At 41.6% G+C, this 26,626-nt stretch overlaps 1 protein-coding gene across 1 annotated transcript in view; it reads left to right on the top strand.

The window, feature by feature from the left end:
* The first annotated feature begins 6,113 nt into the window (after window positions 1-6,113).
* MOB3B (MOB kinase activator 3B) overlaps window positions 6,114-26,626 on the top strand; it is a 63,238-nt gene continuing 42,725 nt past the window's right edge. The window contains exon 1 of the mRNA XM_068423338.1: window positions 6,114-6,531. Coding sequence (XP_068279439.1) covers window positions 6,114-6,531 — 418 coding nt within the window. The remainder of the gene's footprint in view (window positions 6,532-26,626) is intronic.

Consider the following 26,626-nt stretch of genomic DNA (forward strand, 5'->3'; position numbering starts at 1 on the left):
TGCTACATGTGGGAATTGTTTCTGACCATGGGAAAGCTTCTTTCCAGTCACCACTTTCCACCTGAGTACCTTGAAGCTGCAGTGTTGTTATTGTGGTTATCACGTAAGGATTAGTGTAAGGTAATCCTAGTAGCTTTAGAGGAAAGGGAAGAACTTGGAGAAACCCCAGGCATCATTTCTTGGGGAGGGCTGTAAGCCAAATTCTGATCTGCCCCCCTGCACCTCTAAAGTTTCTGGCACTTCTACCATGATAAACAAAAGCAAATTCTTGTCCTGAAGCATCAGTAAGCTTCCTTTCAGTGGATGCTACCATTTACTGTTGTTATTTTGTGTATTGATTGACATGCTCTAGGTTTGATATAAATAACACAGAAACCATGGACAAAGTCTGCAGCAGGACATTGTTGTCCTTAATAGTGATGGTTCTACCTGAAAACTTCCACTGTGGAAGCCATGGAGAACCTATCCAAGCCAGCATCTGGGAAACTGAAGCATTGTTTACACATCTTCTAAGTCTTATGGCAATATCAGACACCCTTAATTCTGAGAGCTTTGTCTTTATGGAACTTGCAAGATTGTTGAGGATAGGATGGAATATAGGAAAAGATACACTGACACTCAGAACCTGGTTCCTGTGTTTGTGTATGCTACTTTTAAGAGACATTTTCTCAGTAATCTAGATTTGCTTTGATCCTTTTTCCTTTCCATTTCAACTGTGGCACAACCACAAGACAAATCTTAATCTCCTTGTGTACATTGTAGGTTAGTAAGGGAAGTTTTTTTTGCCCATGAAGAATGTCTTCTCATATCATAAAGTTTTCGCTATGAACACAAATAATTGCACAACGTTTTTTTCCTTGTGATTTCAGGCAAAACTTAGCTGAACTGCATAAATTTAAGTACGTAAATAAGATATGTGGAATATTATTGTTCCTACTCACTTGGCTGATTTTTACTTTGTAAATAGGAAAGGAGTTTTCAGGTTTCAGGACAGGCCTTTCCTTACTGAGTAGTTTTTTGTACTTCAGTGTGTTAAACCAAGAACTTGTTCATTATCTTGTGTAATACTGTCTCTCAAATAAGAGCCTGGAAGTAGAAAAAAATGTACATTTGCTCAGTCAGAAAGGAGCATGGTATGTATACGTGCCTCCAAATGATGTATTTGCTGCCCCAGTTGTCTGATGTAGCTGTAGTAAAATGGTCCCTTGTATGGATAGTGAAGTATGAAGCCAGACATGAGAAGTCTACAAAATGTTGGATCTTAAGGGGGTTTGGATCAAACGTGTGTTTTCCTACAGACTTCAGCTGGCTTTGGATCAGACCATGCAAGGGCTCAAAATGGAGACTTACCTTTTAGAAAGAAAAATGTAAAAGTCAGCTGATGCATAGTTGGTTTCCAGGCAGTGTCTTGCTGGATACACAGCTTATCGTGTGTTTGATGCTGGAGAAGTCATGTCTCCTCACTTTCTTTATTAATAAAATGGGAATTATACCATCTGCCTTCCCATCAGCCCTCTAAAGCTTGCGCAATGCTCACTAGAGTACTATGTTGAAAGGTGCGTGTTTATAGACAGTCTGTCACTTAACATTCTTATTACCTGTGATTTAATAGAAAGTATATGATGAAATGATGTAGTATGTTTTTAACTCAGCAATGACTCAGAGATAATGGTGATCACAGTGTGTGGTTTGTTGTGGGTGGGTTTTTTTTAGTGGTATCTGCATGGGTAGGACTGACTTATTATTTTCATACGTTGACTTGGTATACCTGATGTTTACACTGAGTTGCCGTCTCTATGTGTGCATGTTTCTACCTAAGGCTGGGGACCTAAGGCATTGATTGCTGTGGTGCTGACGCCATGGATGAAGCTTGTGAGGGTCTGGTTCTTTGTTCCGAGATTGTCTCCAAATCTGCAGTTACCATCCTCAGTCATGGCTCTGCCAGCAAGGGAATTCACCCAACTGCATTATTCATGCCATGGAATTAGTACCTTAGCAAAAGCTATTGGTGACTGTCACACATCTTCAGAACTACATTGCTCTAAAAAGAAAGAAGAGAAGCTGAAGTGTTGGAAGGAGTTATCTATCTGAGCTGCCCAATCCAGGACAGGCATATATTAAGTGTCTAGTTCAGAAAAGCATCTAGAACACTGTCTCTGTATACCATCAAACCAAACACCATGAGCCACAACGCAGTTCTTTATGCCCTGTTGTACAGTTAGGACCTGTCATAAAAGATCAGAAGCCAGTTTCTATTGCCTTTGACACAGGTATAATTCAGGAGCAGTTCTGCTGGCATTATTATGATAGGAGAGTGCAAAATATCTGTTAGCAATAGTCAAATTTAATTTTACGTGGAAGCAGGGTGGATGCTACTGTACCACAGATTTCAAGGAGTTATGATCCAATATAACCAATACCACGACATTGTTCACAGTGTTTCATCTCTGAAGTAACTCTCCCAAGGCCAATTCAGATAATGAAACTGTGAGCGTTTCTCATTCTCATCAGATTAAAATTGTCATGGAAGTGAAAGTGGTGTCTGGCAAGCCAATTTACGTTCTCAATGCGTTAAAAATCAGGAGGTTTTGCTCACCATTTGTTGTTGAGGTTGTCTGATTAGTTTCTTTTCGCTAATGCTACATGATTTTGAAGCAATAGCTTTGCTTTGTAAGTCCAACACTACAAAGTTTTGATTGACAGTAAGTGATCTGAGATGGAATGACAAACCTGTCATGACTGATTGTTGGTTCAAACAGTGCAGCAACATTTTGGAAGTCTAATGGTGAATGAGTTCCTGCAATGGCTTAGTGATTCAGTCCAAAGCAGAGGAGTGCCCATCCTGCCATTAACTACCACCACTTTATTGCCTAAGCAGTAAAGATGCATTTAGAGCCCACAGACTCTGGCTAGAGCTTTCCCATTAGCTTCAGCCTCTGAAGGATCCAAACCTAAAGTGTCTGTGTTTAATCTCCGCTGAGAATCAGGTGAGCCTGTTCTTTTGTCTCTTGTGAGTAAAGTGAAAATTCTTTATTCCTGAGAAGTAATGGTGATGCTGTTTGTAACTCTTTAGAAAAGCCTAACTGAGCTGGTTACTTGAGTGAGGGGAGTAGGAGCAGCTGCATGAGAAATGAGAAAATGCATGAGAAAGCAAGTCTGTCCATCCCCTGGCTTTGCATAGCCTTCAGTCACATTTTAAGAGAGAGTTAAGAATCAGCTCTTAGCAGAGCTAAGTCTCTTAAGAGAAGTTAAACAGTGAGTTTGACTTCTACAGTCCAGCTTTGCAAAGATAATATGTAGTTTTGTATTGTGTAAAGTGATAGAAAGATGAAAGAGGAAGAGCCTTTTGCAAGAAGCTGAACAGAAGACTCTCCAGACAGGAAATGTGTAGGAAATTCTTGTTTGTCCTGGTTCTGCCTTGATGGGTTAGAGAACAGTTTCATCTGGCTGCATAGCCATCTAACTGAGCCATAATTTTGGATTAGTTTTTGGGTTCAATTTGACCATGATGTCTGTGAAAGCACACATACAATTTCAACGTGTGACTCCTGGTATACAGAAGGCTTGAGATGAGTTGTTTGCTTACTGTTTTCGTTGCTTTTTCTCTGCATTAACTGGTTTTATGCAGACTTAATGTATGGAGAGGAGCTGGAAAGAGTATGCATTTAATATGCTTAATTATGTTTGTACATTCAGTAGAAAATAGCTTATAAAGTATAGTGTCCTCTGTTTATCTGCGAAAAGGTTTAACAGCAGTGAGTACTGTGCTTCAAAATGTGGCTTTTGAAGATGAGTTTTATTTGGTACTCAGCTTGTTGTTTTAAATAAAAACTCTTTGCATGTTCTGGTGAATATTTACAGGTGAGGAAGGGAGTCGAAGTAGCCACACGAAAGCGCCAGGTATATTAAAGTGCAGAAAAAAGTAGTTACCTGAGCAGTAGTTTAACCTGAGTAGTTAAAACACTGGAGCTAACATCCTTACTATTGCAAACTGGGGTGTTGGCTCCATGCCATCTCAAAGTGTGTCTGTCACAAGCTCAATCTGTGCAGCAGTGCTCACCTGTTCTTTGACAGGCTTTTAAATAAACAGCTGTTTGCCACAGAGCATTTGAGAGCTGGAGGTTATGGGTCTTAGTAACAAACAACAAACTGTAGGGCAAAGTTGTCCCTTTAAAGTGCCTTCATTTCCTGCCAGTGACACTTAACTAAATTGTTCCAAGGCTGATTTTGTTTAAAGTCATCTTTCCCCAACCTTTGTCAAGTTTCGGGATCTCTGGATTTGAACACTCAGGATCTCTGTGTTTGAACATTGCTCCAAGGGACGTATCAAATACACAGTAGTCTCCCCAGAGTTTATCCCTGACCTTCTTGTATTTTGCTGGCACAGAAAGAATGTTTATAAACTCATGATGGGAGTATCCCTTCAACATGCCATCAGCAAAAGGAAAAACAAGCGCTTCCCTCCTGGTTTTGTTTAGCTACTGCTTGCTGGCAAACTGACTGGATGCTAATCTTTCAGCTATTTGGGAGAGCATTTTTTATGGCTCTTACGTTCTATTGTGTGGGGATGGGGTCTACCACACCAGATATCTCTTTGCTTAGGTACACGTTGCTTTCTTGTGGTGCTTAAGAAAAAAGAAGCACCTTTTTCTCTTCCTTTCTGGCCCTTAGCAAAGCTTTCGGCAACTATCTTCAGAAGAATTTAGTGCTTTCCACACACAGCCTATTACATTTTTAATGGACATGATTTCTTTTAAGGGAAACAGTGGAGCATACATAATCCCATGATGGGAACTCATCAGCCACTGATAGGATAGGATTTTTGTAGCGCTGTGCAAATATAAAACATATTGTGTTATTTAATTTAAATAATGCACAGTATGTAAAGTTTACTCTCTGTCTTGAATCACAAAATTTTCACTACTAAAAAAACAGTATAATTGAGATAGCCCCTATCTACCCTATCACTTACTAATTGCCTACATTTACTGATGATAATACTCTTCTGAACATATTTATAAGAACAAACAAGGCTCTAATGCAGTAATTTATTTTTTCAGTCAGACTGGCTGTTAAAACCATTCTTAGTTGCTGGAGTAGGTTAGATGGAACAACACAAAGTCTCTGCTCTTCCTTTTGTAAGAATGACAATGCCAAATATTCCCCTGTAGAGAAGATGAATAGAGCTATAGAGTGGCAGCTTCACCATTGCTTTCCTATCATTCTACACAATCCAATAGAGAATTAAGACCACTACTGAATTCCTGAAGATGGGTCAAGAAAAATCACAGTCTCTGTACAGTTCTGTGGGAAACAGGAATTATTTCTGTGCAGTACAGTAGGTTTCAGCCTAACTAGGTTTTGTGAGATTTGCAGAATTTAAAACTAGAGAACAGATACGGAAAATTCTTGCTCAAGGATTTTTTTCCGCTACGGAGAAGAGCACTGAAGCTGTGGCAAATGGTTAGAGGCACCATCGGTCACTTTAGGAGCAGTTAGATAAGACTTCTAAATTGTTAACATAGTAATTTGTCTACTAAGTTTATACACTCATTATGTATGGTATGTAGTCACTGTAAAATTGCAGAAAAATTGAAAGGTTGGTTTAAAAATTATCTAAAGATGGGAAGATTATACAAGAGTTGTTGAATTCCCATCTTCATGATAACTTAAGAGCCTTTATTTGGGTAGATATTTAAAAAGGACAGAGAAGTTAATTCCTTAATACTTTAAAAAATGAGGTGGGTTTTTTTTGTTTCTTCTAAATGTTTATTAGTTTAGGAGTTGGCCAGTTTTTCAGGCTAGCTTGTTATATATTTGCTTTTCAGCTCATAATTACTAGAAAATTATGGTAAAACAGTAACAAACTGACAGGGTCAGACTTGAGCTTAACACTAATGTACATTGTTTCCATATCCTTAGGGACATGAAGCCTTTAGGAAAGGCTTTCAAGAGGAAGAGCTAGTAGACTGCTCTGAAGTTGATACGAGCATCTCTGAGCAAAAGAACAAGGCCTGGAGGACGTGTGATAGGGAGCAACTGTTTTCAGATACCTGCATTAAATCCCAGCTGTGCTTTTCTGCCAGCCACTGCAGAGCAGAAGTTTAGCAGACATGTCCATAGCACTCAAGCAAGTCTTTAACAAAGATAAGACTTTCCGCCCAAAACGCAAGTTTGAGCCTGGAACCCAGAGGTTTGAACTTCACAAACGAGCGCAGGCCTCTCTGAACTCAGGCGTGGACTTGAAAGCGGCTGTGCAGTTGCCCAGTGGAGAAGACCAAAATGACTGGGTGGCTGTCCATGTTGTTGACTTCTTCAATAGGATCAACCTCATTTATGGAACTATCTGTGAGTTCTGCACAGAGAGGACCTGCCCAGTGATGTCCGGAGGCCCTAAGTATGAATACCGGTGGCAGGACGACATGAAGTACAAGAAACCCACAGCGTTGCCAGCACCCCAATATATGAATCTTCTCATGGACTGGATCGAGGTGCAGATCAACAATGAGGATATATTTCCTACAAGTGTAGGTAAGTGCAAGGAAGAAGTACTAAGGCATAAACTGCCTTTCATTCTGTGTAATAGGCATGTTCTCTTTCCGACCTGATTTTTAGGGATTGTGAAAATCAAGCCTTTAAACAGCAGGCGGGGAAGTGCAGGGTGTCTTGCAGGAATGGTGTGAAATGTATGAAATGTTAACTGTGTCTGCTAGGTATGGTGGGGTTTGTTAGCTTAAAATGTTTTCTTTCTAGCCATTTGTCCCTGGTAAGCCACTCAGGTTCATCACTGAGCGTGGTCAGCATTGCATTATTAGCTTGTTGAAAGCTAATCAAGTTTGCATTGCTTTGCACTTTGCCTGGCCACTTAGGCAGATACAGAACAGATGGAAAGCAAAGCCTAATTGGTGGTATCTTCCCTTGGAAGTGTGTACAGCTATGTGCAGTACAAGGTACAGAGTCAAGAATGCAGTGAACTCTGCCTTCCCACCCTCCCTTGACTTCCCATCTAAAACTGACAAATTGAGAAGTGAATTATTCTCCAAATTAGTGTTTCTAAGACTATATATAACTAACAAACTTTGCTATGGTTTAACCAGACAGCCCAGATGAGAGAGATGTTAAGGGCAGCACAGTTTTCCTTTTATAATACTATAGTTAGTTTTCCTGAAGAGTGGGGCAAGTAGGTGGAAGTATCTTTGCTGGAATAGTTCCCTCTGGATGAGGAGCACTTTGCAGAAAAGTGCATTGTATAGTGTAGATAGCCTAAATCTTTAGTTGTGGCTGCAGGTAATAAAAAGAAGGCAGGATGTTATATCTTAGAGATGTCAGTGTAATTTTTAGCAGTTTTAGTTAGAGTCCTGATTCACTTCTTGAAAGTGGGAAAGCTGGGAGACTGCTGTAATGTGAGATGTTACAAACAAGAAGAATGCTCATATGTTAAAATTACTTTATCTGAATATTTTGCAGTTTATGTGCAGCTAGGGCCTGCGGCTAATTAGTGGTTGATACTTCAAGAGGCTGTGTCTATCAGTATTTCCTGACCTTTGAAATACCTTATTCTTGGCCTTGACAGCTATTTGCCTGAACAAACTTGTGGTTTGATTCCCAGTTCCTATCACTTTTCTACACTAATAGGTAGAAAGAAGGCAGTAACTATATCTTTTAACCTTGACTTTGACAGCATAACAAGAAGGAGGATTTCAAAGGAAGCAGTAGCATATTTTTTGTGTAGACAAAAATAGGTTTGATTTCACAAACATTTGTTGTTTTATGTTTCTTCAGGGTGAATGATTTTTGAAATTGAAGGTGCAGTGAAGTATGTGATTTTGCTTCCATTGATATTTCTGCAGGCTTTTGTTATACCAAGTTTCCATCTTGGAGTATTCCAATATTACTCTGCTCTAACAGTTTGCATATGCAGAAAATGTGGTCTGTCTGCAAGCATGGAGAGCAGGTAACGTACTGGCATGCCGATGGGCTTTCTGAACGAACAAATAATCTGTAACACAGAAGCTTTCAGCTCTAGATGCTCCCCCCTTATGTTTGTAGTAAGATACATCTGGGGGAACTTTTATCCTGAAGGCATACCTATTGTAAGCCTAAGAATGGAATCAGTAAATACCCTCAATCTACTGTTTTTCTCCTCTCAGCAGCTCCTGCTGTCGTAGATTAAATCAAATCTGAAGAAACTGAGGAAGGGGAAAGACCTGTGGTCTCTAGAATGGGGCTGGACTCTGATACAAATCAGAACAAGAATGCTTGATGTCTGTGAAAAATCTGTGTCTCACTCTGAATTGACCTAAAGGAAGGGGAAAAGTCTGCTTGAACCTTCGTGGAGTGGTGGACTGTGCCATAGTTGTATTACAAACTGAGATGCCTGGACAGTCCCAGAAAGAGATTTTATAGTTACGCTTCAGAGCATTATTCGATAGAGCAGCACGTGCATCCCTATTCTGCTCTCTTGAGCTTTTGTTGCAGGTGCCATAGTGGCCACCTGAACACTTCTCATTATCTGCTTGATTCACCAGTTGGTGATATGAAACTGTTCGTAAAATTGCTTGGGAGGCCTTAGATCTTACAATTCAGACACAGGTGCACACTGTGTTGCATTTGGCATTCTGGGTACCTCTTCTCTCAGCAAGTCCCTACTTTGATCCAGAACAGTCAAAGGGAAGCTTGGGTCTGTTCCTGGGTAAGTTACTTTTCTTTCAAGGAAATCTTTCTGATTTCTTTGCACATCAATCCCCTACCTGTAAAATGGAGATGATACTACCTACCGGTCTGAGTACTGCTTATAAAGCTGTTGAATGAAATGCAGTCGCTCGGCATATATAGTGTTACACATTTTGATTTTCACAATTGATCAGAGAGAGAAGCTTTGTTATTTTGTTGGGTATTGTTTGTTCCTACCTGTTCTGCAGCAGCCTTTGGTTAGATGCATCATAAGCTTAGTATTAATACAAACCTCTGTTTTCATTCAGAGGAATTAATGACAATGAAAATGACAATTGTTCATTCTTCAAAGCACCTGAAATAGGTCTTGAAAGATGGTATCCTCAGATGTGAAAACAAAACAGGGTTGGGTATGTCCTTAGTAATAGTACAACAGTTTTAAAGCATTGAGTGGCTGTGACTGAAAGAGATTCATTTATTGCTTTGAATCTTTGTAGCATATGGTCTGCAGAAAATTGTTCTGGGAAAAGTGTATGGCCAGTGGATGGGATTTGGGCTGGCCTTTTCATTAGTAAATGAGTTTGGTGAAGAGATCCAGAGTGGGATTCATAGGAGCTGTCCACAGAAACACATTTTTCTCAGCTTAATCCTATTAAACTGGTCCTCTGTCATGTGACCTGTCTCATGCAAACTGTCTAAAAAAGAATTTCAAGAACTGTGATTAAGCACAACTTTCATTGAAGAGCTACTTTCAAAGAAAATCACTTCAGGGTAGGGACAGCCAAGCTTGGTGGGCTTTTTTTTTTTGTGTGTGTTGTTGTTCCTCTGTGGTTTAAAAAAAACACTGATGCACTTGAGTTACAAATTGTTATGAATGTTATATTTAACCCACTCAGTGTTTACATTGGCATGATGACCTCTTACCAGTCCACTGCCCAGTCTCTACTTGCTGTAGTCTGGTGCTATTTCGTCTGTGTTTTCTCCTGTCATTCTGGTGTGTTCATTTGCTGGTAAAGAGCCTCTTCCTCCAGCCACTCTGCTACTAATAAACTGACTGGCAGGAGAAAAGGGAGCTGGTATGGGAATGGAAGAGCTGTCAAGAGTTGTGTGCAGGTGACAAAAACAGGTGCTGAATATTAGGACGACTTCTTTGTTTAGCAGAGCTTTAAGGACTGTCTTTGGAAAACAGCCTCACAGCCTGTAGAGGATTTTAGACATGATTATGTCGTTGTTATTATTTCCATTATTCTCCATTTCCTTTATCCATTTCAAGTGGACTTAAGGCATGTAAGAGGCTGACAGCTCTGAAAACAAGTTCTGTATGTAACCACAGATACACGCTGACCTGTCTCTCTGGTAGAGAGGTAGCTCTCACTGGGTGGGAATGAAGGAACAGAATGGAGGAGAGTTCGCTCTGCATGCCTGCTCAGGCCACTCTGGTAAAGCTATCCATATTAGTCCCCAACATGAATTTTTGTAGTGTGCTGGAGTTTTATTTAGCTTTGGGATAAACACTTTTTCTTCGGTAAAGACTGGTTGTTCTTCCAGTAGTCTCACTATTTGAATACCTTTCAAGGGATATATTTTGCAGGCTCATATGCACAGCTTAAATACTTCATAGCCTCAAAAGTACCTTCCCCACCCCCCCCCCCACTTTTTTTTATCTCTGTGCTTTTTGGTAAATAGGCTGAAGAAATCATTTGGAGCGGGAAGCAGTAAGTCCTTGTGACAGCTGCAGTTTTTGGTGAACTGCAATTGTCAGCTTTCACTGTATATGTTTGGGCAGTGTCAAAAAAGGAGCTAAGAAAGCAAGCAGCAGTCTACTGCTGTGCTCCCTTCAGGCTCTGATTCCCAAACAAGACAAATTCAGTTGCCTTAGTTTCTTTCTCTTCCTTGCAGCCTTAAACAGGGAGTGATCTGTCTTATTTGAATTGTCAGTGAATGGAATGTTTCTTTCTGTTTTAAGAGTCGCTGGGAAAGATATCCAGATATTTAAGGCCACAGGGGATTATTTCATTTATTCTAATCTGACCTCCAGCATAACACAAGCCAGAGAATGTCACCATGTGATTTCTTCATCAGGTCTATAATTTGAAATGAGACAACAGTCAGAACACGGAGAGTTTTGCTGAAATAAACAAGAACATGAACTTCTTTTCTGACTTGACATAATGAAAAAGTTTTCCCCGTGAAGACAATAAAGCATTTGGGAGGGGGCCCAGAGAGGTCGTGCTGTCTCCATCCTTCAGGGTTTTCAAGACCAGGCTGGATAAAGCCCTGAGCAACCTGATCTGATCTAATGGCAATATAAAGCAGAAAGCTGGGATGCAGACCTCCCAAAATCTGTGCCAGCCTGAATTGTCCTGTGATGCTTAATTCTAATTTCAGCACTGACAGGCTTCTTCAGGAACAAGAGCTAAATTGATTAGAAACTGATTAAGCAGTTTAAGAAGCTTCAATTTGTCATTTAATGGAAATACAAAATCACTTTTAAGCTATGAGAGTTTTTGTAGAGGAGGATTTCAGAGGTTATTAAGTTAGTGTAATCAAATAGCCTAGTTATGGCAGATCAAAATGAAAACATACTTTTAAAGTGTTTAAAGCATAGGACTTTACCTGAAAAATTAATGTATCTTAGAAATATGCTGCCTGGTCAATGCTTAACTAGTAAATTTTGGTAGCCGGCAGCTTCAGAGCTTTTTCACAGAGCATGTGTGTGATGCTGCTTCCAAAAGAGGAGCCCAATATGTCAACATTATGCATCTACAAAATCAGACCAAGACTCTGGAAGGCCCTCATGAATGTGGTTCAAAACAACCACTAAATCAAGAACTAAACTTTTTCAATTGTTTCTTACTAATATTGTGGTAGAATTTTTCTGGTTCTCTAGCCAGTAATAATAGTTACCACTTCGGGGAATTTTCTGCAGGGGCCAGGGGAGCAGCTGACTGGTGGATGGGAATAGAGATTCCTCAACTACTTTTACTGAGCAAAGGCCTCCTCACAATACAGCCTGTAGAAATGTGGGGAGAGTGTTTGACATCATTGACTTTGTCTTCCAACTGTTTCTGCCTTACTGCTCTTCCAAAGTAGGAAGAAGTTTTTATGGTGTGGGCAAAGTGGTGTTTGCTGGCATTTGCTGCATATACTTTTTCTTCATTCTTTGCAGACGTTGCAATTGCACCATCTAGGAACCACCATTGTTTCATGCACACTCACCCTGCAATAAAAAAATGTACAATCTCTACAGCTGGTTTCTTGCTTTTATTTTAAGACAAAGCTTTGCTAGGGGCTGAAGGGAGGGGTCAGATTTCTGGCTACTAACTGATCATTCAGTCACCCAGTAGAGGATGCATATAGCTGTAGGCTACCAGCTGAAGACTGTTGTAAATTCCAAACAATGCTTTCTGCTTGATCTTTACACCTGTCACACCAACGCTGGATTTGCGCTAAAGAAGAATTTTGTTTTGTAACACTTATCTTTTTTTCACTGTTGCGACCCTTCCTTGGCCCCTCCTTTAGCACATGGATGTGCTTGCCAAGAGCTTGGAGTTAACCTCTTCTGCAAATGAAATAAAGAAGATTCCACAAGACATAGACTATTGTGTGGCTGTAGCTTTCCTCTAGTCATTAAACTTGTGAATTCTGTGCATATACATATGTTACAGCGAAGTTATAGCAGCAGCACGGCTATCCTCTGAGAAAGTTTAGTGTCTTGAAATACACGTGCCTGGAAAATATCAGATGGATATTTTACAACTAGATCGTATGTCAGAGCTTCCTCCTCTTCTCCCCTTTTTCCTGTTCCTGTGGTTCAGGATCTAACAGATGCTTCTATGTAAGCTAAGGTGGCAGATGAATCAACCTACAAATCTAGTACACTTCCAAGAATACTGTCAATAAGACTGATAAAAATTGTGTTGGCCCCATCTGTATGGTGAGTGATGCAGTTTACTAGGTAGCTATCTATCTGACCTTCTTAGCATTGCATTACTTTCTTGCTGACTGATTGTACTTTGGAGCAATTTGATTCCCTATTTTTGTCTGGTATCTAAAATGCCTTGATTAGTGTAGGCATTCTGCTTATACAAGAATAGGGACTGAAGCTTAGGAGTAGTCTAGACAATCCTCAAGCCCAATCATTGTTGACTAATAGGTGACTGCTCCCAAAGCTATTCTCCCCAGCTGTTTTCCCCAGTGTACCCTCTTGATCTGATGCTAGATGTGCCATTTGAGGAACATATAGGTCTGCTTCCAGCTCAAACACATAAATTAAACCATTCTTCAGTGTAGTTCTGATAATAATAAAAAATGCGTGCAACAGAAAGCAAGCGCAAATTCTTTAGCGTAATCTGCTTTTCCATGAGAAGGCTTTGGCACTGGTGGTATGAAGGAATGCTGCCTCACCTGGAGAATGCATGTTAGAAGGCTGATGTCTCATATACCAGGTTTTCTGCATTATGGCATTCATTAAGGGCTAAAAAGCACTTTTACTGACATGTAGAAAAACAGGTCTCAGCAGGTCTTTTCTTCCATTCTCCATGCTACAGAAATGTAAAAAAACCCCAAAGAATAAAAGCTCAAGTAGTTGTGTGAATGGTGGAGGAAAAGCTCATGGGGAGAGAGATGTGTTAGCTGTCTCTGCAAAGGCGGAATGGTTTCAGGATCTCTGCTCACTCTCGTACTGCTTTGGGAGAAAGAAAGAAGTATGGAACACCTGCAAGAAGTGGTGCCCCTTGTGGGAACAGGAGTGGTCTGTCCTGTAGCTGCCAGGTCCTTTGTTCTCAAGGAATTTAGCTCTCCAGCACATTGTGGTTGCATATGCCGTGGGACATTACTTGAATTAGTCTCTCAGAAGATCTGCAGCTCCACAACCACAGCTTCTACCCTAACTGAACTTGTGACCTCTTTTTACCTACCTTCGCAGCATGGCTGATGTCTACAGAGTGTGAAGTCTATGGCATACTGGGGTTGAGCTTGTGCCCAACTGAAAAGTGTGGGAAATTCAAAACCTGCTTTCCACTTTTTTGCCCTGGAAAGTGGGTTTGTGTGAACTGAGCAGTTTGCATTCCAGTGTGTTGTGTGCATTCCTGTCCCTGATGAACAAGGAGAATAACTCCTTATGTAAAACCTTATAAAACACACTTTGTCTGATACGCTGCAAAGCAGAATATTTGTAGGAGTAGCATTTACAGATCATAAAGACTTCGCTGGTTCATTTTTTGGAATCCAAACAAAATAAGATTCACAAGCATCAGCTTTTTTAGTGTCTTTTTTTTTGTCTATGTTTATTTTGCCAAATTTAAGTTGTTATTTAAGCTCAGAAATATTGTAGAAAAGTCATGGTCTTCCCTACTCCCACAGAGTATTTTCATCCTTAAGGTCAATCTTTTGAGGACAACACTGGACTTTTGGAGCATGTTTTATGCAGAATCTAGCCAAGGGCAGAGACATATGTCAATAGGGTCTTCAGCTGCCCCAGACATATAGTAACAAACATCAGAATAAAGTGTGGCCATAGAGATATGAAAATAAAATAATTTAGTCCTATATAAAGTACAGTCTCAGTTTAACTTTACTGTGGAACAGCTGGAGTGCTACAGTAGTGTGGTTCTAAGGGAACTTTGGGAAAGCCTAAAGGAAGGATGAGGTCTTCACTTCAGTCAGAGGTATGTGCACCAATACTACCTTTAAGTTTGGCCACCCCTTTTCAAATAGAGTTTTGGCCTTCTAGTTTCATATAGAGTATGTAAATAGAGCAAAATTAGAAACGTTAACAGGGGAAAACTCATTGGTTTCTTTTAAATTAGGTCCTCATGTCTTTTATAGATTTTTTTTTTTGGAAGGAAGTCAACTATGTACTTAAATACATGCTTAAAAACCCCTTGTGTTGATAAAAGCCATGTGTTGAAGAAAAGGGGAAGTCGAGGGCGCGGCTCCCGGGTGCTGGGCGCCGGTTCCGGAGTAACGACACAATCCCAATATGAGTATGGAAGTTCTCCGTTTAATGATTACACATACAGGATATATATAGACTCTAAGCAGAGAGCACGCTGATCACGCACCAAAGCCCGCGTTTCCATTGGTAAAGCCTTGCTGTCCACGCGTACTAGTAGCATATATGATTGGTCTATAAATTTAGATACACAGAGCGATGAGCACCCCCTCCCCTTTTCCTGTTTCTTTTATCTGTTTGTTACAACTGCCAAGTCCTTGTTTTGTTGCATTTTTGCAGTGTTCAAGGAGAGTCCAAGGTGACTCGCTCTGGGCCTAACTCTTGCTCAAAGCCTGGATTGCTCAGACTGCTCAGTGGCATGAAATCATGCCCCTTCTCACTTAACCAAGCCTCCACAATGTGTGAGACTTTATATCAGAAATAGCGTGGCCAGCAGGACCAGGGAAGCGAATGACCCCCTGTACTCAGCACTGGTGAGGCCACATCTCGAATACTGTGTTCAGTTTTGGGCCCCTCACTACAAGAAAGACATTGAGGTGGTGGAGCAAGTCCAAAGATCAATGAAGCTGGTGAAGGCTCTAGAGCACAAGTCTTAGGAGGACAAGCTGAGGGAACTGGGGTGGTTTAGTCTGGAGAAAAGGAGGCTCAGGGGAGACCTTATTGCTCTCTACAACTACCTGAAAGGAGGTTGTAGTGAGGTGGGTGTCAGTCAAATTCTGCCAAGTAACAAATGATAGGATGAGAGGAAACGGCCTCAAGTTGTGCCAGGGGAGGTTTAGATTGGATATTAGGAAAAATTTCTTCACTGAAAGGATTATCAAGCATTGGAACAGGCTGCCTGGGGAGGTGGTTGAGTCACCATCCCTGGAGGTATTTAAGAGACGTGTAGATGTGGTGCTTAGGGACATGGTTTAGTGGTGGAGTTGGCACTTGCATGTGTTCATGTTGGAAAAGGCCATGGAAAAGTGAAAGCTGAGGACGATGATGGTGGTTATGAAGGGAGTTTATTTCAGAGTGTCTCCCCTTTAACTTTGTTGTTGTTTGGTCCACCATTTCTGTGGTATGTGGGCCACTGTAGTCCCTCATGCAGGGGATTGTCAGTACTTGGTGCCTTAGCTATTCAGTACCTTGAAGAAGACAACTTGAAATCTCAGCTCTGATGTGATCTTGAAGGTGGTAGCTGTATTCCTTTTACTGTATTGATTCTTAAGGATGATGAGATGCCTGGTACCTTAACAGATAACAGGCATAAAGTAGGAAGGACAACAGTCTCCTTTTTTTTTTTCGAAAAATCTAAGTTGATGCAACCCTGAACACAAACATATAAGGTTGCTTAGGAGGTAGAGGAGAAGAAAAAAGCAGAGGCCAGTCTTTGCACCAATAAGGATAACGTTCATTTTGTTAAAACAACTTTTCTCCAGTATACTCAAACTTCCTGCTTGTTCACTGTCCCTTTGTCCTCAGCAGAGGGGACAAGGCTGTTTCTGTTCCACAAGACTGCATTAGAGTCATTCAGCCATTCATTAAAATGGAACACATTTAAGCTTGATTATCTTCTGCATTCAGGAAGAGCTGAATTACTCTTGAAAGCAGGTTCAAATCATGATTGGCTCAGTAATGGAGAAGAGTTTGCTGGTATCTTTTGTCATAGCTACCAAGGTATCATCTCCACGCAGGATTCACAGTTGGTGGTCTCTGTGCAGTTGAAGCAAGCCTAACATTGGCCTAGCAGAAAGAAATGGAGATTAATACGGTAGTGTCTAAAGTTGACCCTTAAATCATATTATCTTAACTTTTTTTTTTTTTAACACTGCAAAAACTGTACCTGCAAAAACTTTGGGTTTAGGTACAACTCACTAATTATTTATTAGACACTGTAATTCATCCAGTTCACATTCAGTAACCTTAAAATTAATGGATCAAACCCTGTTTTATTACACAGGTGTTAATCTAGTATGATACGAATCAGTATGGATACCAGTTATCAGAATGCCTCTATGTTCAAGCCAATACAGTGTTTTTATGTAGTAGTCATACTTAGTGGTAATATAAAGCATCCTTCTTGTTTATACTGATGCTTGTGTACTGAGGGTCATCAGGATCTTTGATCAGAACAAGTATAACAAGAATGGAGCTTACTTTACCTTGTCTCACTGTCATGTAATACACCTCATTGCTTTTTGTCTGTTTAAACCAGGCATGTGCTGATGCTGACAGCTAGCATCCAACAGCTGTAAAGCAAGACATACTCCATTAAGTGGTTTGGGAGTGTACACAAGTATTAGTTAGTGATACTGCTGTAAAACATGTTTCTTCATTTTAAGTTTCTGTAATGAGCAAGGCATTTTTAAGTGGATAATTGTTTTCCTGTCAAAAATGGTATTTGAGTGTAGAATTGTTCGTATTAGCCGGTTGTGCTGTAATACTCCCAAAACATGTTTTCTGCAATATCCTTGCTAATGAAAACTTCAAAAAGTAAGCAGCACAGAAGAGGTTTTTGAAATGTATTTGTGTGTGTATAGATCCACACTGCGAGGTAGAAGGTAAAGTAACTAAAAACACAGAACAACAGAACAAAAATGGGTACTTGTCAGCTTATGCCCCATGCTTCAATGGGGTATATGTACACTTTGATTCTAACACTGCCAACTGTTACATGCTGAGGGACTGCCTGACTTCAGGAAAACTAAAACAAAAATTAAAAGCTTTAGTAGGTTTTTCCTCTCTGTGTTTCTATGGGTCTGTCCAAGCAGGGATAAAATGCTTTCATACACCTTTGGTACATCCTGGAGCAATCCAAGCAGAAGTCATTAAGTCCTGGCTGCTGGCCTTCCACAGCTGCAATGCAAACCCTTCTATATATATGACCAACACAAGGCATGTCTGTAGGTGATGAGTGAAGGGGGTTTTTTTCTTGATAATTGTGAGCAGTGTTTTTCAGTCCACTGGTGCACACAAACTTGTCTTTCTATGTGACTTGCTTTCTTGGTCCTAAAACAACCATCCTGTGGTTGTACATATGATACGTACAACTTTACATGTTCGTGTTTTTAAGCACCGTAGAACTCCATCAAGTCTCCCATCTTATTCAAATATATCAGTAGCAAAAGGAAGAACAGGGAAAGTGTGGTCCCTCTGCTGAATGAGGCGGCAGCCCTGACAACCGAGGATGCAGAGAAGGCAGAGTTGCTGAATACCTTCTTTGCTTTGGTCTTTAATCCTAAAACCAGCCCTTGTGATCTCCAGACCCTGGATGTAGGAGAGGAAGCCTGGAGGAGGGAAGACTCTCCACTAGTCAGTGAAGACTGGGTTAGTGATCAGTTACGGAAATTGAATACACACAAGTCCATGGGCCCTGATGAGATGCACCCAAGAGTGTTGAGAGAACTGGCTGATGTTGTTGCTCTACTGCTCTCCATCATTTTTGCAAGATCGTGGCAAACAGGAGAGGTGCCTGAGGACTGGAGGAAAGCCAATGCCACTCCAGTCTTCAAAAAAGGCAAGAAGGAAGATCCAGCAAACTACAGACCAGTCAGCCTCACCTCCATCCCTGGAAACATGATGGAGCGGCTCATTCTGGAGGTCATTTCTAAGCACATGGAAGAGACGAAGGTTATCAGGAGTAGTCAGCATGGATTTACCAAGGGGAAATCATGCTTGACTAACCTGATAGCATTCTATGATGTCGTGACTGAATGGGTAGATGCAGGGAGACTAGTGGATGTAGTCTACCTTGACCTTAGCAAGGTGTTTGACACAGTTTCCCATGACATCTTCTTGAGCAAACTCGGGAATTGTGAGGTAGAAGAACAGACAGTGAGATGGATTAAGAACTGGCTACACAATAGATCCCAAAGAGTGTTAACCAATGGTGCCAAGTCCAGCTGGAGACCTGTAACTAGTGGAGTCCCCCAAGGATCAGTGCTGGGTCCAGTTCTGTTCAACATCTTCATCAACGACCTTGATGAAGGGACAGAGTGTCTTCTCAGCAAGTTTGCTCATGATACGAAGCTGGGAGGTTTGGCTGATACACCTGAAGGCTGTGTGGCCATTCAGCGTGATTTGGACAGACTGGAGAGCTGGGCAAAGAGGAACCTAGTGAGGTTCACCAAGAATAAGTGCAGAGTCCTGCACCTGGGAAGGAGTAACAAAATGCACCAGTACAGGTTAGGAGGCGATCTGCTAGAGAGCAGCTCCATGGAGAAGGACCTTGGAGTCCTGGTGGACAAGTTATCCGTGGGACAGCAATGTGCCCTTATGGCCAAGAAGGCCAATGGTATCCTGGGTTGCATTAAGAAGAGTGTGTCCAGCAGATCGAGGGAGGTCCTCCTCCCCCTCTACTGTACCCTGGTGAGACCTCACCTGGAGTATTGCTTTCAGTTCTGGGCTCCCCGGTTCAAGAAGGACAGAGATCTACTGGAGAGAGTCCAACGGAGGGTTACGAGGGTGATTAAGGGACTGGAACACCTGCCTTATGAGGAAAGGTTGAGAGACCTGGGGCTTTTTACTCTGGAGAAGAGAAGACTGAGAGGGGATCTGATTAATGTGTATAAATATATGAGGGCTAGGTGTCAAGAGGAGAGGTGCAACCTCTTTTCACTTGTGCCCTGCAATAGGACAAGGGGCAATGGATGCAAGCTAGAGCACAGGAAGTTCAACCTCAACATGAGGAAGAACTTCTTTACTCTAAGGGTTACAGAGCACTGGAACAAGCTCCCCAGAGAGATGGTGGAGTCTCCTTCTCTGGAGACTTTCAAGACCCGTCTGGATGTGTTCCTGTGTAACCTGCCCTAGATTGGTCCTGCTGTGGCAGGGGGGTTGGACTCGATGATCTCCAGAGGTCCCTTCTAACCCCTAACATTCTATGATTCTATGATTCTATGATCTGGCCTCAGGGTACCTCTATGCATCACTGTTAACCCCGCAAAAATCTACTTGCTATATGACTGTTGGAATTGCACATATATACAACAGAAGCTGGATGTTCTCTTTCATTCTCCTCTTAACATATGTAGCTCCTGGCATAATTGTTTGTCTTTTTTTTCCCCATGAGCTGGGCAGTTTTGACTGGAACCCATCAGCCAACACAGTCCAAGAACTGCTTGCTGTCAAACAGGAAACAAAATGTGCATCCTGCATATGCCTTTTGGCGTTTGAAGCCAAAAGATGAAGGCCAGTCTTACCAATGTAGCTGTGACAGGACAAGCGCTTGTCCTGCAAAGAGATCTGATGAGTCACAGAAGTAATGTGAAATAGTTACCTTCACTCTTACCTTCTACCATCCATGTGGACAGAACTGCATCAGCTGTCTTAATTAAAGCAACAACTTCGCTTGCCCTCCGTTGATGGTTAATGTAGGTTCCATGTGCCTGTGAGATGCCACACAACTGTTATGACACTGTAACTCACATTAACAACAGGGTCCCCAGAGCAGGGCTCTGCAACCTAAGTCATTCTCGGGCTGAGTTGTAAGCTCTGTGTCACAAGGGTGAACAACTCTTGCAGTAAAAATCTTTGGTTATAGTAGGCCATGTGCCATAAAACTTACATGTGCAGCATACGGACTGTGGAAATGTACAATATTTTCAGTGTTTGACACTGTTTGTAAGAGACCCAAAGTCTTGTGGTTACACATATAACCTTAAAGAATTGTTTTCAAGTAGAGAAAACCACAAAGCTGAGGTCTTAATTGTTCCATTTTCCCTGAAGACTGACACAAGATGCTGTCGAGCAGATGATCAACCACAGTAGTTGGTGCCTCCACATGCAAATGGATATAGGAATTTCCTAAAATACAGATCTCTCTAGTGTTTTGTGAGTCTCCCTTTTCAAGGGTTTTGCTTTACTTGGAAAATCCTCTGAGCCATACTTAGAATCCTTGGAATAGGGTGTAAATGCAGGCCATGGTACCTGGTGGGTAACTGTTTTGTATGACTGAGCAGAAAAACCCACTTACAGGAAAGCTGAAGATTAGAAAAGACCTGACAAATGTTCAGAGCATCTCAGCAACACAGTATGGAGTGAAACAGCCTTTACCGACACTGTGGACACAGGGGATTTTTTTCTTCTTTCCATCTCACAGTGAGTCACATCTCTGAGGAACACCATGGGGCCTGTGCCCTTTCATGTGCTTGAAAATATACAGGAGAAACTTGTATTTTTTTCTTGTAACGTGAATCAGTGGCACTTTGATTCATGAGAAAGAGAAGGAAGGTTGCCGAGACATCTGGAATCAGAGATGATCAAGAAGGGAATAATCAGTCTGTTAATAGTTGGAAGGGGGAAGGGAGGACAATGAACAGCTTGTCTTTGAAAGACAAAACTCTCATCTGGATATGGAAAGAAAAACGTTTTCTTTTAAGAAGCAGATGTTCAGCTGAACTGAGAAATGTTATAGTTTACCAATAAATGTATATTGTCATTATTAGCATGGTGAAATAATGGTAATTGGTTGTACAGCATCAGCTCTAATAAGCCTTAATAGAAAGAACTCAGCCCTCTCATAGACAAATCCTTAAAGCTTGAAGCTGTAATACTGAGCACAGAGACACTTCCAAACCACATGCTGGGTGACATCAGACCTTTTAGAAAAGTGTCAGTGAATATTTGGGCATTAAAACAATACATCTGTTTAGAATTTATGTGCTTTAAAATTAGTTGCATACCATGACTGCCTTTCTCTTTGGAGTTTTAGGGCTTGGTATTGGTATTTTTTTTAAAGATCTAATTGTTGAAGAGCCCTATAAAGCAAGGTAAATGTTATTATTTCATTTGTCAAATAAGAGAGCAAGGCTGAGGTAATCAAAGTAGCCTACATAATGTATGAGTAGCTATTCAGGTAGGAAATGCTGAGTAGAAGTGATTTTTCTTGGATTACACAGTGGTTCATTGGTGGATCCAGAAACAGTAGTGTCAGTGATTCCAAGAATACTCTTGATCTGTCCCTAAACCCCTAGCTTTGTGTATGAATTTGGAGAAAAGGAAATGGAAGTTGAAAGGCTTTAGAAAGACTCCAATCCCATGCATTTCTAGCCCTCCAGGAGAATGCTTGACAGAGTTTCCAGAGGAATTAAAATTGCAGATCAAACAGAGAAAGGTTTTGCCTGGTGTTTGTTTACTCAGGACCGACAAGATTACAGTCTTTTGAATATTTTGTTCCAGATCCATGACTTTTGAGCACATGGTTTGCAGAAGAAAGGCTGTAAAGTTCAAAGCAAGGGTCCATCCATCCCAATAGAGGTTGTCCATGGGAGAAGAGCGTAAGAAAAGGGGAAGGTGCTGTTTCCCAGCTTCCAACAATCCACATGGTAGAGATTGTCTCAGAGGTCTAAGAACATCCTTTGATCTGAGGAATTCTGGCAAGAATGAGGATCTCACAAATGGCAGTCCCACTGTTTTGTCTTCATGGTGACTCGTTCTTCTGCTCATTTTAGTTTTCTACTGGTTTGGGCTGCATTGAGAATTTCATAAATTTTCCTGGTGAAGAAAAGAGCAAGTGGAAGGTTTGGGCTGAAGAGATATCCTTCTCTTTCCCTTTGACGTGAAAATAAGGGATCTAAAACTTTATACCCATTTGTCTTCCATTTACACCTGCAGTTCCTTTAAATACTTTATAAATGGTCTGTGTACAGGCATATTTTAAAAATTCCATATGTCACAGTAGCTGTTACATGCAGACCCAAAATTTTTGAATAAAAATCAGTGCTTGTTTTAGTATTCAGATTGTGTTGTAACTTGAGCTAGTTGATTACCAGTTAACTAACAGTATATATTTTTGCTGCAGAGATCACAAAGATTTGTAACTGTCCCAAGGCAGAGCAACAAGAGCCAATAAACTCAAAAAAACCTGACACCGTAATTTAACTGCCTTCTGAGAAACCAACAACAGCAAGAGAGGAAAAAACCCACAACTGAAGCTTCTTGGTGCAAAGAAATCAGAGTTATTCACTCATGTGGGTATTTGCCACTGTGATTGTGATAGTTTTACTTCTGCATAGTCCATGCCTCCTGCAGACAATTGGGTTGCAGGACACTGAAGACTTCATTTTGAAGCTGCAGCTGCTTGCACATGAGCTGAGAAGCTTTACAGTAAAGCAAGCGATGATGTAAATTTTCAAGATGAAAAAACTGTCACATGGAACGTAGCCTTCAGCTAAATGAAGGATTTCCTTGTTATCTCTCCTGTCATCTGCCCAAGCTTATCCTATCATGTCTCCTTATTATGAGGTCTCAGCTGTTAACACACAAAACTTCTTTTCATTTCATTTAAAATGTCTTAACAATTCCTCTTCAAATAAAATTTAAAAATATTTCCATTCTCAGAGTAAATTCTGGTGACAATGACACCTTCCCTGATTTTTTAAGCAGGCTTTTCTTTATGTGAGTTTTTATAGAGCTAGTTTACAAAAGTTATGTTTGCTGTATCAGGATCTTATTGGTGGAGCAATTTCCCCTGACATTTTTTTATCATCACATTGGCTTTTGTAAATATGGAAGGAACAGAGTTGGGCTCTGACAAATGTCATTGACTTCCAGTGAGATTTCTGAAGCTAAAATCTGAATCTTTTATGAAACCTTTCTAAGGCAGACTGATTCTATGTGGCATAACTGGGAGCATTAAGCTAATGATGTCTGTCATTGGAAGTAGTTCAGAGTCTGTAGGCCAAAACAGAGAAATAGATAAAAAAGCCCAGTTCTTTTCACCAGATGCAGTCTGTATTCACTGCTTAGCCAAAGCTGTCCTAAAAGTCTGGGAAAATGTCTCCAACAGATGGAATCCTCAGACATACACCAGTACCATTGTAGTGCACCAAACCCATTTTAGCAGGGGATGTGGCATGGGACAACAAAACTGGATTTCTGCTTTGGCAACGAGTTCTGTGTCAGGCAGATACAGAGAGCCTGCAAAAAATTAGAGCCACCTTTGAAAGCTATTTAATCTCTTTCTCTATCCTGCAATCAAACCCACAAAAGCTTACCTGAAATAGCAACAGCTAATGAACTGTACCTGCCTTTCAGCATTGTGGGGATGTATAGCTGTGGAGGCCACATGTGCAGTTAGAGGTCTCATTAAAGCACTGTTCCTTCAGAGAATTCAGAGTCCCCATTTTTTCTAATAGTTTGGCTTTTGGAGCCTTACATTTTCAAATTGAGCAACTCCTTTTCAGTCTTATTACGTATTACGTATTGTGATAATGTAAACTGTCACCTGCTAGATTTCTGGCCTGGCTCTACTAAATAGACTTTCACAAACTTTTCCAGTGATAACTGACTTTCACTCTTCTTCCAGCAGAGAGAAAACAAACTGTCCAGTGTCAGAGTCATATTCTGCCTTCACTGAGGTACATAGAAACCTTGCTGAGCACGTACCTATGTTATCTGCACCCCTGAATCTGTTGCCAGTCTCCAGGCTGTGCTCTTGGTCTGAAGTGGAAGTGTACATGCATTCCTCTCCTGCTCTTGGGGAGGGAATTGCTCTCTGAATCTGTCAAGATGCCTGTATTCGTTCCTGTTTGGTCTAGGACTGGTACCATAAGTTACTTTGTCAAAGTACTCCTGCAGCTGTTGGAGTACAACTCCAGTACAGCTCCAGACTGGCGGGTGGGAATAGGCCTCCTCACCTCCTAATGTGATCATGTTTAAATAGTTCCCTATCAGCTCCAGTGTAAAGGTGTTCCTTAAAGGCTGTGAGTGCAGCATGGTAAGACAGTGAACACTCTGGCCCTGATCCTGGCACTTGGAGTTGTACTGGACAGAATTACAGAATCACAGAATAATTTAGGCTGGAAGAAACCTCTTGAGATCATCTAGTCCAGCCTCCCTGCTCAAAGCAGTGTCATGTAGAGCAGGTTGTCCAGTCCACAGATGGAGACTCTGCAACCTTTCTGGGCAACCTGTTGCAGTGTTTGACCACCCTCACAGCAAAAAAGTGTTTTCTTGTGGTCAGATGGTATTTCATGTCTTTTAATTTGTGCCCATTGCCTCTTGTTCTGTCAGTGGGCACTACAGAGAAGAGTCTGCTCCCTCACCTTCATTCCTTCCTGTCAGGTATTTATACACATAATAAGATCCCCTGAGTCTTCTCAAGAGTGAAGAGTCCTATCACTCAGCCTCTCCTCATGTGAGAGATGTTCCAGTCCCTTCATCATCTTTGTGGCCCTGCACTGGTCTCAGTTCAGTTAAGTCCATGTCTGGACTTAACTGTCCAGCCCAGAACTAGACCCAGCACTCCAGGTGTGGCCTCATCAGGGCTGAGTAGAGGGAAGGATCACCTCTTTTGACCTGCTGCCAGTGCTCTTCCTAATGCAGCCCTGGATACTGTTGGCCTTTTTTGCTGTGAGGGTGTATTGCTGGCTCATGGTCAGCTTGGTCTGCCAGAAGCCAAAGGTCCTTCTCAGCAAAGCTGCTTTCCAGCCACTCAGCCCCCAGAGTGTACTGGTGCCTGGGTTATTCCTCCCTGGGGGCAGGGCTGCGCATGTACCCTTGTTGAACTTAATGCAGTTCCTCTCTGCCTATTTTTCCAGCCTGTAGATGTTTCTCTGAACAGTGGCACACCCATCTGATATATCAGCCACTCCTCCCAGCTTTGTATCGTCTGCAAACTTCCTGAGGGTGCACCCTGACTCATCATCCAGATCATTAATGAAAATACTGAACAGTATTGGCCCCTGTATTAAGCCCTGAGGTACACAGCTAATGACTTGCCTCCAAGTGGACTTTGTGTCACTGATAACAACCCTCTGGGCCCAGGAGTTCAGCCTGTTTTCAGTCCAGATTATTGTCCACTTATCTAACCCATACTTTGTCAGCTTGTCTATGATGACATTATGGGATACAGTGGCTTCACTAGAGTCGAGGTAAAGAACATCAGCTGCTCTCCCCATTGTCTGCCTAGCTAGTGACCTCATTGTAAAGGCCATCAGGTTGGACAAGTGTGATTTCCCCTTGTAAATCCATGCTGACTACTCCTGATCAGCCTCTTGTCCTTCATGTATTTGGAAATGCCCTCCAGGAGGATTTTCTCCCAACACCTTCCCAAGGACTGAGGTGAGGCTGACTCTCCTGGAGTTCCCCACATCTTCCCACTTGCCTTTCTTGAACATAGGAGTGATACTTGCTTTCTCCCAGTTTCCAGGAACATCCCCCAATCACTAAAACCTTTCAAAGGTAATTGAGAGTGGCCTTGCAGTGACAGACAGCTCCCTCAGCACTTGTGGGTGTATCCCTTCAAGTCCCCTGGGCTTATGTATGTCCAGTTTTTTTACTTTTCCCTAGCATAGCCTTCCTCCACTGAGGGTAATTCTTTTTTCCATACTTTCCCTCTGGTCTCAGGGGCTTTGGATTTCTTAAGGCTGATCTTACTAGTAAAGAGTGAGCTCAAGAAGGCATTGAGTACCTTGTCCTTTTCTGTACCATTTGTCACCAGTTCCCATATCACATTCAGCAGTGGACCCACGTTTTCCCTAGTTTTCATTTTGCTGTTCATGTACTCGTAAAATCCTTTATTGTTGCTGTTCACATACTTTGCCAGATTGAACTCCAGTTAGGAGCAACTTGCTCATCTATGCAGGCCTCCTGCAACATTTGCTTGATTTCCTACTTGTCAGGACAGACCTTTCCGGAGCTCAGAGGAGGTGATCCTTGATTATCATCTGGCCCTACTGGACCCCTCTTCTCTCCAGGATTGTATCCCATGGGATTCTTCCAAGCAGATCTCTGAAGAGGTTGAAGTGTGTTTTCTGTAATCCAGGGCTGTGGTCTTGATTTTTGCCCTCCTGTCTCCTCTTAGGATCCTGACCTCCACGATCTCATAGTCACTGCAGCCAAGGCTGCCTCTGACTTTCACATCCCCCACCAGTTCTTCCTTCTTCCTTAAGTATCAGGTCCAGCAGAGCACCTTTCCTTGTTGGGTCCTCCACTACCTGTGCCAGGAGGCTGCAGTGCACTCAAGAAGTCTCCTAGATTGCTTGAGCCCTGCTGGACTGACCTTCCAGCAGA

Source organism: Nyctibius grandis, chromosome Z, assembly GCF_013368605.1.
Source record: "Nyctibius grandis isolate bNycGra1 chromosome Z, bNycGra1.pri, whole genome shotgun sequence".
Classification (NCBI taxonomy): Eukaryota; Metazoa; Chordata; class Aves; order Nyctibiiformes; family Nyctibiidae; genus Nyctibius; species Nyctibius grandis.